The sequence below is a fragment of the Aptenodytes forsteri genome, unplaced genomic scaffold, assembly GCF_000699145.1.
Source record: "Aptenodytes forsteri isolate BGI_AS27 unplaced genomic scaffold, ASM69914v1 Scaffold164, whole genome shotgun sequence".
In the NCBI taxonomy this organism is placed as follows: Eukaryota; Metazoa; Chordata; class Aves; order Sphenisciformes; family Spheniscidae; genus Aptenodytes; species Aptenodytes forsteri.
Genome location: NW_008795527.1, coordinates 1151550 through 1165950, shown reverse-complemented (window position 1 = coordinate 1165950; position 14401 = coordinate 1151550). Strand labels below are relative to the sequence as shown.

Below are 14401 nucleotides of genomic sequence, written 5' to 3'. Positions count from 1 at the left end.
TGGCTGTGCCCCCTCCCAGCTTCTTGTGCACCTCCAGCCTTCTCAGTCGGTAGAGCATGGGAAGCTGAAAAGTCCTTGACTAGTGTAAGCATTACCTAGCAACAACTAAAACATCGGTGTGTTATCAACATTGTTCTCACCCTAAATCCAAAACACAGCACTGTACCAGCTACTAGGAAGGAAATTAACTCTATCCCTGCCGAAACCAGGACAGTGACAGATCAAACTTACACTCAAACTCCACTACATAATCATTACTTCCTTCTTCCCAAGAAGAGGTAAATCAGAGATCACGTTCTTTTTTTCCCCCTCCATGCTCATGAAAGGGGTACAACATCATAAAAACAATTTGCTTCTTCAAAGCTCAAGCAATCCAGCAACAAGAGAGGATGGTATTAAATTATGCTGCTTAACTGTTAGAAAAAATTAAGATGACAAAGCTGCTTAAAGAGACAACCGTGAGACAGAGACAGGATGGATGATCATTCCCTACCTTCATGCACAACGTCAGAAATGTCAGTTCTGAAACAACATCAATATAACTTTAAAACTATTTGAAAGACTTTGTTTAAAATAAGTAAACAAATTAAAAAGTGTTTCTTTGTGTAGAACACTTCCTGTTGTATAAAACTTAAGACATTTCTTACCTTTCCCTGAGCTTTGCCCTAGTTACAGTTTCCCTAGCTAAGCTTCCAACTACACTGCGAAACAGAACTATTGGCCAGATACCTGGGCTTGACCATGATCCTTGGCCCAATCAGAGATTGAATCAATCCCAAAATTTAATTTACAGCAAACTAAGAACTGATGCAAGTTGTGTTGGCTGGGTTAGTTCTCCACAGCAGTTCCCTTGGCTAGAGATCACCACAGCACTGAATTTCACTGTCCTCACCCAAAAGCTCTCTGTGTTGTGGACAGGCTAAGAAGAGATGGCACAAAGTCAACAATGCCAGCCTTGTGTCACATCACATCGCTTCAGGATTTCCAACCTTACCTATTCTGTAAGGGCAGCTTTTTATCTCCATGCACCAACTAAGTACCACCAAAGTAAGAATCAAACCTTATCTTTAGAAACGTTTTAATGGAAACTATACCGTACGCTGTGGAAACTACTGCTATAATGCAAGTTTGTGAGCAGAAAGAGAACAGAAGAAAAAAGACAACACAAGATTGAAAACTAAGATAAGTATGTTATCTTAGATTAACACCTCTTTTCTCCTATTGTGCAAGAGTGTTGTAGACAGTACACAAACTGAGATGAGGTTGTAGAAAGGATCAAGGTGGCAGGCAGTAGTTAGCATTGCAGTTTTGGGTATGTGCTCCATACAGATGTGAAACCACAGAACACAATACTGAAGGCCCTTAAAAATTATGTCACTGAAAACCCGAGTTAATAAAAAAATTTGGTCTTCAAGGGCTGTAACAGATGACAATCTTTAAAGCTGGCAAGTGTTCTCTCTTCTGACAAGGACAACTCCATTGCTTAAAACACCACTAAGCTAGAAACTCTATGCATCTAGGTAGCTCTACACACACAGTTATTCAATACTACAGTTTTAGAAGTTATTTTATGTTACAGCTTATAATATCCAGCTGTGGACTGCAAAATTATATAGAGTGTACTAAGGTAGAAAATAAATAGCTAATTAGGCAAAAATGGGCCTTTATTGACAATACTTTCAGTTTTGCTTAACCAAGTTTTCCTCTGTGCTTTTCTATTAAAAAACAAAAAGACAAAAGCTTAGTTTGTTGAAGACAGTATAAAGTATAAAGTTTTCTTTTCCTGAAGAATCTTGCAAGGAAGGTTTTACAAGTTGGGAAATCTTTGGCAGTTCTGACATTTTTGACCACCTGAACAACCACAGTAAAACACTGACTAATACCAGGAAAATGATGCTTCTATGGTAAATATGAATTTGTATGTGCTATTTAAAGAAGAAAGTGACTTAACAGAGCAAAAGATTAATTTTCCCACCTCTCTTTGTACCCCCTCCAACTATCAACCCACTCCTCCTGCCAGCAGACAGTACAAATTGAATTCCACTGAAATCTATGCTTTTAATAGTCTAATAGATTGTTACCATTCTGGGCACTGGTTTGAAGCTACTCAGCTCCTGCCTGGAAAATTCATCTACACTGTCTCCTGCCACAAGCGGGGAGGGGAAAATAGCTAAGCAATGTGATAGCTAGAGAATACAGCATCAGTCAGTTCTGATTACTGCAACAGCTCTCCAAAAGTCCCAATTTTCAAAACTGTGCAAAAATTTCCATATCCTCTTTTTAATCCAAACACCCTTTATTCAAATACCAAACCCAATATTACAAAATGGACTGCATCATGAACTGGCTTAATTTGCTTCTGAAATGCTGATATTAAAAACACTGGAGAACCACAGAAATGCAAAATTTTACTTACTTGAGAAATTGCAAATTATAGTCAAATAAATAATAAAGTACAATGAGCTGTGTACCTGAAATTCAATATTTATAAAGCTAGTGGATCTGCAGAAACAGAAGCCTCTAACATCAAGATGCTTTGAGGATAAAAACAAAGTGAAGATTAATTTCTTCTCCCTCTTCACAGGGATCTAGCAAATTTGTTTTCTGCATTCCAGAGCTTAGCATAGCTTTTGGGTTGTACAAACAATTATTTTTTTCTGTTCTCTTAACAGGAGTTCAGAATTCCTTATTTGCTCTGTATTATTAAGTCAGGTAACAGCAGGGATAATGATGCTCTACCCTTTGACCGTGAAAAGAAGAAAGAGTAATTCACTTACCTGCGAAAATAGAAAGGACAGCCAACTGAAATTACATGCAACCAATCAGGCTTAATTAAGGCAGATGAGACCAAAGTGGAGTATGCTCTTTTACCATCAAGTTCAGATGAACAGCTATACAAGAACCAAATAAGGGCTAGTCCTGTGAGGTTTGTCAACTAGCACTTCATCTACTACTCTTCAATGTGCTATGGATAAAGAAGAGAAGGACTGCTCTAAGGCATCAGAGCTGTAAGTTTTAAATTCCGTTTAAGCAAATGACTATTAAAGCATGATTATGGATGAGAAAGAGATGCTTTAATCACCTAAAATCTATTGCAAACCTATGCTTTATTTTTACTTAGTTATGCCAACACATCACAGCCAAAATTAAGAGCTCCACTGTACAAGGTAATATGGTCCTTCCTGAAAAGTTTACAATTCAAATAAACGAGATGGAGAAAGCATGAGATAAAGAAAGATAATCCCTACTTGACAAGATGAAAATGAAGCACCACTCCAAGATTATGGGGAAAGAAATTCATTTAACTAAAAACTGAAACTAGGTTTCTGGAATAACAGAAGAGCTATCCTTTCTTTGAGACACCTGTTCTGTTACATTTCAGATTTGTTAGCCACATTAGGAGAGAACAGTTCCTGGAAAACTGACATAATGGGATATAAGTGAAAATACTCTAAATTCTTGCAGAATCATTCCAAGGAAGCAATTCTCTGAAGAGAGAACTCAAAGCAAAGAACTCAAAGCATATATTAACTATTGGCCCTCTACCAATGTTGTATGTGTTACTGCTCCAGATCTACTTACTGTTTGAGATTCAAATGAACAGGTAAGATAAGTGAAGCTCAGAAAGAGAGTAATTTATCCCAGGATACGTATAGAGCTTCTTTAACAAAAGCATAGGTAAGCATACAAGATCACCTTCTGTAAGAGCCTGAGCATCCAAAAAGCACTGCAATAAGGTTTGGCTGTATCCTCTAGGTATAAGATTAAGCCCTGTAATGTAGTTTTTAAATTCACTGCAGAAGAGTTTTTCAGCATGCATGACACACTGCACCCCATTTCATCAGAATGTGTATTCTGTGCTGAAGTAGTCTAGGTACAATTGAAAGAAATGGAACCAAAAAAACCAGCTCTTAAAGAATTGAGTGCTGCTACAATTTTACAATAATCATTTTCACCAGTCACTCATGTTCTCTGCTCCCTTGGTTCACTGAAATGACCTTAAAATGAAAACCAAGGCATACTATAAAATGTTCTTTTCTGCAATAGTCAGAATATTCAACCTAACAGATACATCATTTTACGTATGCTAGTCAGCATGATGTGACAACTAATTTTTCCTCTCAAATTATTGCTGATAATTGCACTGCCCCAAACAGCAAGGGATGCAGAACATTATTTCATACAAAGTGATAATTGTCATATCACTTTAAAATATCATTTGTTAATGAATGGTAACTGAAAAATTGATTTTTTCATAGCTTCTTAAAATATAATCAAGAACGACCACCTTTCTCCTAATATTTGAATGTCTATAAACAGCTCCAAGAGCTTTTGCCAAGCTCTTTTGTTTTGCCATCTGATAGATAAACTTGGACATCTAGAGGCATAATCATTTGACCACATCAGAAAGTCCACGGTAAAAAGTTTCTGTATAATCATAGTCATGCTGGAAGATATGAAAGAAAATGTCAATACCCGTGCTGCCTTTATTTACAGTTCATCTCCAGAGCCCTTTCAAACCAACACATTGCTTTCTTGCAGGATTATAATATCATGTATTAGGCAGCAGCTGATAACATATGGAGTGATAGCAAACTTTTGCTTAATACAAATGCCAAAATGAATACAGAAAAAAAATGATGGGCAAGTTGGTGGAAAAAGCTGTAAGGCAAGTCAATTTTTTAATTAAAAAAAATTGTGTACCAGAGAATGTTAATGAGCCGAAAGTCCCCTGAGACCACTTTTACACATTCTGCACTATTTTGATGCCCCTGCTAAAGAAAACTGAACTGTTCTCACTCAGACCTGGTTGAAGACACATTCTTTTTTCAATGTCATCTGAAAGTATCTTATTCATCGGGTTACTTTACTCACTTACTTTTAGCCACTCAGAGTTATCAAACTAGAAGTAGAGAAGACAAAATGATCACAAGTCACAAAGTAAAAAATCTCAGCAATACCTTTAACTTCTTCGTAAATGCTATCATCTATTGGTTCATTGCTCACTTGTCCAACATCGTCATATTCTTCCTCCTCCTCAGGAATAGTATTAGATCCCATATCTATGTAACAGCAGTTTAAAAAGTTAACATTTACTAGAAAAGAATGCCTAAGTAGAAATTTATGCAAAACAAAAACACAATTCATCTTCTGTGAGCTGGTACTTACAGTATATTCTGATTACCTTCTTACAGTGTTCATAAGGAAGAGCTTTCAAGCTATATAGTATTCTTGGAAAAAAGCAAAAAAATTGCGAAAGGAGAAAAGTCATGTAAAAGCTACAGCATGATTGAGAACTAGGACTTGCTATTCAAAACCTGGATAAGTGGGAATACTAGATACACAAACGTGACAGATATGTTAATGGAAAGAACTACCATCACTAAACAGTATTGGCAATAAAGGCTGCTGCTCTACTGGCTGGCTTACCTTGAATTACAAATTTGACTTGCTGTACCCATTCCTCTGCTTCTTTGGGAGTGGCAGCTGTAAACTATTAAACATTTATTAAAAACTACTAGCAGTAATGACAAAAACACAACTACAATTTCATTAGCAATAAAAAAGAGGGACTGTAGCATTCTCGTCACTTCCTCAAGAAACCATTAGTAATTCTTTTCATGTCTTCTGGTACTTTTCTTGCAAGGATGCTTCTTATAATGTACAGCTAATTTTGACAAATTTACGTAATTGAAGGAGAGGATGATGGATTTGAAACTCTGATCAGCAGCTGGCAGCTGTGCAGAAAAAAGCTGCTTCTCTTCATCAATGTCAAAGCCAGAACTGATGAACAAAATTTGCCCTTGACAATTAGAAGACACCCATGAATTTCTTTAGACTGCTGGGTACAGTTTTCTTAAAAATGTTCTTGTCAGACTCCAACACACTACCTGACAGCTTAATTAACTGGCTTTCAACTGCAATCTCAGATATTTAAAACTTATTAAACTTACATTCCATATTGATGTCTAGCTGATAGATCTCTGAATTGCACAGCTGATATGTGCCTTTACGCAGATTTTCCTTGAAAAGCCATAACCAATACAATACGTATTTAACACCGATATATATTTTAACTTTTTTTTTACTATTTAATTCATCCAAGAAATCACACAGACATACTATACAATAGATATTAAAATGCTAACATTGAAATGACCAATAGATAAAGATGATAGATTTCCTTGCTCTTGTCCAAAAAGATAATATTTGAACACATACATGCATATTTTAAATCAGATTTTTTTCCTAATATATGAATATACAATATAAGCAAGCTAGGGTTTCCTCTTTTCATTAAGATGTCAGTGAAACTTGTTTTACTGAAATGTTAATTCAGTAACTGGAATTGTAACAGCTTTATCAATTTAATTTCAAGTCAACATTAAAAAGTCCAACCTGATAAATGCGCTTATCAGGAGCAGAGATTTCAAAACAGCAATCTTTCTTTGCATCCTTCCGAAGGCTATTATTCATTCTGATGGTGTAGCCCTCTAAGGCAAATTCACCTTTCTGTTGTTTGTCTGTTGGAGATAAAAAACAAAGTTAGAGCTTCATTTACAACAGTGAACGTAAGTGGCTCAGCAGGTTATCGTTTATTCAGATTTTGTTTTCTATTTCATGAATCTTACAAAGAACAGGGAGGTTTTTAGCAAAATGATTAGGTGATGCTTCTGGAGATAAAGCTTTATTTTAAAGGAAGATGTACACACAAGTACATTTTTCTGTAGGATGCCTAAGGAATTCCACAGGGGATGTTTGCAGATGGTGGTCTTATTTCGTAAGAAATGCATGTTATGATGCTTGTATCTAGGGAAAGCCAAGAACTGGAACTTGCAAGACATGCTTCCTATAAATCAGTGTCTCTTTCAGGTTCAGTAAACCAATGGGAAAACCTGTCTAGCTCAGAACTTGCTGAGCTCCCTCCTAAACTAACCACTTCACTCAAAAAATAAACTTCAAGCTTCTTTTTAAGCAATTGGAAAAGCTTCTCTTCACATTCTCCCACCCACTCCCAGATAGGCCTCCTTTCCCACATGGCAGAAATACAGAATGAATTTTGTTATAAATTCAGGTGTGTGTTCCAAAGCATTTCTCTCAACACAGCAAATGTTTAATTAGCTAATAAAAGTACTGAGCCCTACCACAGTTTATTATTTAGAGCCATGTGGTTGTTTTAAAGACAATTCAACATTTCAAAGGTTCTGGTTTATAAAAGTATCACTTAGAACAGGCCTGAGTTTAAATATACTGCATGTTGGGCGAGCAGCACCTGTGCACTCCTTCTGAGCTCTTCAGACCAAACCCTACATCTGATTTTATGTCCTCTGGCATGTTTTGGTGGATATTAAAAACAAACCAAAAAAGTGTAAGTAAATCAGTTTTGCAGTTTCTGTAGATCACAGTGCAGTATTCAAGTAAAGATAGGCATAGTCACATTTTGCTCAGGCAACAGTGCAGTATTCAAGTAAAGATAGGCATCATCAGTCACATTTTGCTCAGGCAAACAAAGAACAAAGTGCAGTTGCAAATGAAAGAAAATGACATTAAGTGTGGGTTTTTTCCACGGTGGAGAGAAGCATTAACTAACAATAAGCATCAGGCACAACAGCAAAACTACTTTAAGTATTGCTGAACAAAATTTAGGTGCAAATCTAGCATCCATTGTTTATGTTTGTCAACAAAAGGAGAAAACCTCTACAGTAGATAAAACAGGAAAAACTACAATTTTCAACATAATTTTGTCATCTTTCTGGAAATTTAATAGGAAAGCAAATCTTTTTTCCACTCCTGAGAGGGCAAAAGCTGGCTAAAACAGCAACATGAACATCAATGGCCATAAGGGCAGTCACCATACAAATACTCTTGCTAGTAATCTTACATGCACATAGACACAAATTCTTCGTCCTTCCACCTTTTTACGAACTCTCACCCAGGGCAAGTAAATACCAAATAACACAATTATATGAGAAAATCCAGGGCACTGTTCTATTTTCTCTTCTAGTCCCTTCCCCCACAGTAAGTTTTATTATGTCTTAATTAAGCACTAATGATACAGTACTAACATTTTATATTTGCTCAATGCTCCACCCCTATATCAAACAGCACACAGATGCAAAATTCATGGAAACGCACCAAGGCAGATATTAGAAATAATAACTTGCAATAGGTTAACTAGGTCCCCTTTTAATGAAATTCATTTCTGCCTAGAAATTTTATTGTTCCCTTGCTTGTGACCTCAGGGAGAAGATGAAGTGAAACACATTAATTTCTCACTCTCCCATGCTGGAGGTTTATCAAAACCCAAGAAGATAGGAGCACGCAGATGGAATAAACAAACACCAGGTTCAAAAGGTAAAAACATTTTGTCAAGATAAAAATGAGGCAAGTATTCAAATTTAGTCTCTTGGATTATTTCTGAGACTGCTTCTCTGTGACATGGATGATCCCTTTTATGGTAATACAGTTTTACAGAGCTAATCTCGGATGATCTCTGTACTGGTACTCGTTCTTTCAAAGAGCATTACAGTTAAAACAGAAAGATGCTGTACTTTGCACTGGAAGGGGAACACAGTACATGGTATCCATATTGCATTTGATTGTTTTATTGTTTGTACTGTCTTTGTCTTATCTCTCTGAACACGCCATTCCAGTGCTAATGAAAATTACCTGTATGACCACCAAAAAAAATATATATCTTTTGCTATTAAATTCTTTCACTGACCTTTATAGCAACAGACTAGTCACAGCATTGCTACTTTTGCTTCTAATTGTCTGTGCAGTAAAGTACCTCTGATTAAAACCCAGTGTAGCATTACGCATATGCTTAAAATGTTGACCACGAGGAAATTTTAAGACAATGAGACTTCACAGCCCTGACCCAGAACCCATTAAAGTTGAGAGAAAGACTCTCGGGATGCATTCACACTCCCTGTGGTGGCAAGCCAGAGGTAAGACCTAGTATGTCCTGAGAAATGGCTCCACAAATACAGAATGGCAGGACACAGGTCAGCTATAGCTCAGCTGCATGCTCTGATGGTGACAAGCAATGGAGGTCTACAAATCCCAGTTGCTCTTGCAGAATACACCATTCCAGGTAGGACTGGAGACCAACCCCATCACCTGATCACCATGGAGCAAACCATGACCCATGGTAGCTGTTTGGCCAGGCACAGTAGTCAGGTGTGAGCTTGAAGGCAGGGCCATCTTATGATCATCAGACTCAACGATCATCTCAACTTCATTTATTGGCAAAGGCTTGCAGCTAAATAGGTGTGTAGACAGACTTGGGCTGTCAGTTTAAAGCTGCCGTGTGAAGTTAGTGCAACAGGGACTTCTGTGAACTTTCACATTCAGAGTTATATTGTTTATATCAGAAATATTTTCTGGAGACTGTGCTTTAGGGAGATATAAACAGTTTTTGATGTTTAAAAACTTTGAAGACTTAAAAGATTTTACTTGGAGACTTAAAATTAGATATAGTTGTTTTTTATGGCGGGAGCCTTAAAGGTAGCTTCAGGAAATACATTTACATTACAGAGATTTCACTTTCATTTTGAACCCCCAAATCAGAACTGGAGTTTTGCCTAGGCAGGAATACAACAGCATATTTAGGAGGAACTAGGGAGAGACATGCGGATGGAACATGCTTCTCTGAAGAACAGTATCATTCTTGCTGCCTCTCATTTTCAAGATGGGGCTTTGCAATTCAACAACGGGAAACCCTTAAGTTGTCCCAGAACAACATAGAACAGAACTGTAAAGGTGTAATTATCAGTTTTGTAAAAACAAAAAGGATCGTGAACATCATCAAGCATAAGATGTTCCACAATTAGGTCAAATCTCATTTCAGAATAAGCTGCTCTTTGCCCTCATCTCCTCCTCCTCCTCTACCCCTCTCCCCATATCAGGCACACAACAGAAAAATAAATCTGGGTCTGTGTAGATCATTTTGCAACAGGAATTTAGAATTGTAAAAAGCTAGTATAACAGAGTGGAGAGTCAAGCAGTAGGTATTAAAAAAAAAAAAAAAGAGTCAAAACTAGTACACAGATATTTGAGAGAAATAAATATGGAGGGCTATATTTAAAATAAAGAAAATACAGATCTGAATGAAATGAGAGCCATTTTAAACATTTTTCTTACATATAAACTTCATTCATCCTAAAAATAGTGAAATGTTGTTAACAACGGAAACAGGGCCAATATCATATTGGGAAAAAAAAAAGAGTCTCAAGGGACGCAGAGAAAAAGGGCTTTGAAGTAACCTTGCGTAACTGAGTCCATGGGAACTTTTAAAACAAAGAAGGGTAAACCTTCAACGGGGTCTTGAAATGATTGGGTTGTAAATTTGAGGCCTAAGGCAATGTGCCCATATTATTAGCACATGTAAAAAGAATTAGTGCGTTCTGAAGAACAGAGAGGACTCAGATAGTAGAAAGGAAAGAAGTTACAGAGAAAGGCATAAGGAACAAAGGCAAACAGATTTCAGAGAGTGATAAAGTATTTATAGATACTATTAGAATCTATAATTTAACTCTCTTCATCTTGAAATTAGGAGCCTGTAAGATCTTATGGTTTACATGGCTTCATGCTAAATGTAGTTTCACATACTTTTCCATATGCAGGATGTCTGCTTTCTAAAAATAGTAAGTGTCAGTATCTCCAAAATGGTAATTTCTTTTCCAGCTTTTGGAACAATCCTTTCCAAACGCATGCATAGGAATTCTTCCCTTTTAGATAGCAGATCTAAAATGCAATCAACTTTTTTTTTCTTTTCTTTAATCTAGTCCTCTGAGAAATCTAAATTTAAAAACATGAAGAAATGGAGGCAGTGATTGAAACACACTATTTAGGGCACCAGTTTGTTTATATTCAGTTTGCTTATACTCAATAGCTGTTTTTTAAATAACACACTATTAAGGGCAAGCATGCTTCTCGAGGTCTGAATTTAACATTCTCATAGTAGAAGATTCAGTACTTGTTAGATAGATGCCTTTGATTGCCATCACCCTGCGACAACAAAGTCCTATTGAATATTCACAATTCCTGCAGGTTTCAATTATGGATTCTGTCAAAAGTAAAGTCTAAACTAAACAAGGATTTTCGCCTTTCCTATGTGGTTGTTCAGAGAGGGAGGACTAAGAAGGAGGTCTGTAGCTAAAAGCAAAATGATAGTTCAACAGCTTTCCATTGGGTTTGTGTATCTTTCCTCACTCTTAGAAGGAGAAATTTGGTAGCTTAGCATGTAGCAGAAATTCCAGTAGCCTGGTTAGGCGAGTCACTAGGACAGATTTGCAAATGCAACTCTAACTAGGCTTCCCTCTCCCTTAATATTGTTCAGTCACAAAGTTCTTCAAAAAAACAAAATACAAACTAAAACAAAAACCCGCTTCTGCACATACAGAAGTAGTCCATCCATTGGCCTGGCCATCACTATCTTACTATTCAGAGAAATCCAAAATTTTCATGTGTATGTTAAAAATTATATATTAAAAAATAAACTCAGACTTTTCTAAAAGCCTCTGAATTATGCCCCTCTTCAACATCATATTACTGGCAGGCAGGCAGATACCATTTTCAAGTTATAAAAATGAAAATAATTTTTTTAGTGCCCATTAACAGGGGAAAAAATTACCATGATGTTATCAATTACTGTCTTGCTAAACATTTAGCTGATCTCTCCAGTTTGCTGAGACAGAAGGGCATATAACATTGTGGCCTAGTGAGGAAGAAGTAATGAAGCCATTAATTCATTCATTTATAAAGCAACAAATTAACTTTCCTTCATCACATACACTTTGAGGTCTGAAGAGTTAGCTATACCACCTAGGTGCCCGAGTACACGGAACTGCCAGAGATCATACAGCAAAGTGATATGCAAACAGGGTACCCAACTCAGGATGCAACTGCATGGAAGCAAAGAAGACTAGAAAAGATTTATGGAAGGAAAGACTATGAAAAGGAGGACCAGACAAGCTTCTGGAAATCTAAGCCAGCTCTGAGATTTGAACATGCTTCTCTGCAATGTTGTGGGCCACATGCTGGCAACAGATATTGCAGCACAAGCACAAATATACACACGCTTCCTGCAATACCTATTTCTAACATGTAATTAGGTCAAACCTTTAAGCCTTATTCCTCCATCTACTCGACTATGAAAAGGAGGACCAGACAAGCTTCTGGAAATCTAAGCCAGCTCTGAGATTTGAACATGCTTCTCTGCAATGTTGTGGGCCACATGCTGGCAACAGATATTGCAGCACAAGCACAAATATACACACGCTTCCTGCAATACCTATTTCTAACATGTAATTAGGTCAAACCTTTAAGCCTTATTCCTCCATCTACTCCACGTATCATTGATCAGGGAAAAAAAAAGTAGGTGATTTACTTAGATCTGTCTATATTGCAGGGATAAATAACATTGTTTCTATCCAATGCGCCTTATTCCTCCATCTACTCCACGTATCATTGATCAGGGAAAAAAAAAAGTAGGTGATTTACTTAGATCTGTCTATATTGCAGGGATAAATAACATTGTTTCACTATCCAATGCTGCACCAAATGTACAAGAAAATAGAGGAGGAAACAGGGAAACAAGACATTCATTAGCCTGCAGGCATCACAACTGTTAAAAGGATGCTTGTAATCTCTTAGCTGAACACACATACACACACAGTCATTTACTGTATTTTCACAGGCTTTAGCTTGTACTATATTCTCCTGGACTAGGCCTCATTTTTCATCATTCAGGTCCGAATAAACTGTTATTCAGAACCTGAACAAGAGTTTTCAGGTTCTGAAACTTTTCCTTACATGTGTTTGTGAGCTTTATACCACTTCCATACTACTTCTTGCTTTCCCAATGTAAAAAGGAGAAAGTTAGATGAATTAAAAGTGTTTTGGAAACAACAAATCTACGCTAACTAATAAAAAGGCATCCTATAGCCTCACACTTAGCGTTCAGTTATATTTACACTGATATTTAAGTGTGAAAATCAAACCTTGGCCAACAAAATACACACTGCACCAGACACAAAATATCCTTCTCAGATTATTTGCCTTCATGTCCGGTTTTAAAAACATACACAACGCAAAACAAGCCAAGCGGGACCTAGAAATCCCTGCTGCCTCTCTGCATTACGTCCCACAACACACAGGCACTAGCACTCCATTACCCATTAAAAGTGACACAGGCAGCAGGACTGAGCACGTATGGAATCCCCCTCTCCCTTGTCTCTCTTCAAACCAGGTTCACATCGACTAGGGGGAATTTTCCTGTTGTGTGAATCAGTCCTGGAACCTGTCAGAAACCAGGGCCCAGCTGATACAAAACATCTGCAGACACTGCACAGGAGAGAGCAGACTGGCATCATTTGTACAGACGCCATCCCAACAATTCAGGAGGTGGCAGCAATTTGCATGAAGCCACCCAAACGCACACTTCATCACCGTTCTACAGTTGGTAAGAACACACCTTCATTTCCTATGTGGTCCAAGTTATCTGCTACAGCATCAAGGGTCACAGCAAAAGAAGGGCCCCAATATGACAGTGTACTATGGCAGGTACCACTGCTGGCCATAATAATGGGAGTGAAAACAGTTTCAGGTTCTTCCAGTGACTAAATACCAGATCTCCTCAGGATTGTCTCAATGCACACCTCATCCATGCTGACAATCTGCAGCTAAACAGCATGATAAACAGCAGCACATACATTCACAACCATCAGGACAACGACAGCTCAGTTTCAACAGCAAACTAGTTTGCCATGGAACTACAGCAATTGCTGGTATCCAGTTTCTGCAAAATGATGGCAATTTGCTTCTGCACTGGAACAGGCACCTTTACATACTATGGCATTCAGAGGGCTGAAGAAAGTACTTCTGACCAGTCTAGAAAAGAGCCGCTTCTTCAAAGGCAAGTTCTGGAGTGACTGTTGGTCATCCCAGATCTGCAAGACAAAACAATTCCACCATGCTGCACTAGTTTTTCTGCACTAACAGCACCAGTCACGTGGAGGTAGGGCAGAAAATCATGCATCTAATTTATTTCCCTCCTCCATGAGCTACTGTTTGGAGTCCAGCCATGTCTATACAATTCCCAAAAGATGATCCATAGACTATGTACCTCTCCCACATCATTAGGTTACAGTTAGGAGGATCTTATAGAATCATATAATCATAGAATAGTTTGGGTTGGAAGGGACCTCTAAAGGTCATCCAGTCCAACCCCCCTGCAATAAGCAGGGACATCTTCAACTAGATCAGGTTGCTCAGAGCCCCGTCCAACCTGACCTTGAATGTTTCCAGGGATGAGGCATCCACCACCCTCTCTGGGCAACCTGTGCCAGAGTTTCACCACCCTCAGCGTAAAACATTTCTTCCTTCTATCTAGTCT

At 37.7% G+C, this 14401-nt stretch overlaps 1 protein-coding gene across 4 annotated transcripts in view; it reads right to left on the bottom strand.

Annotated features, from left to right (window-relative positions):
- The window catches only part of SKAP2 (src kinase associated phosphoprotein 2), a 125804-nt gene that overhangs the window by 43840 nt on the left and 67563 nt on the right, over positions 1–14401 (bottom strand). For all 4 annotated transcript variants that reach the window (XM_009282028.2, XM_019472798.1, XM_019472797.1 and 1 more), the window contains exons 7-9: positions 6400–6524; positions 5431–5494; positions 4962–5063 (exon numbers count right to left, since the gene is read on the bottom strand). In XM_009282028.2, coding sequence (XP_009280303.1) covers positions 4962–5063; positions 5431–5494; positions 6400–6524 — 291 coding nt within the window. The remainder of the gene's footprint in view (positions 1–4961; positions 5064–5430; positions 5495–6399; positions 6525–14401) is intronic.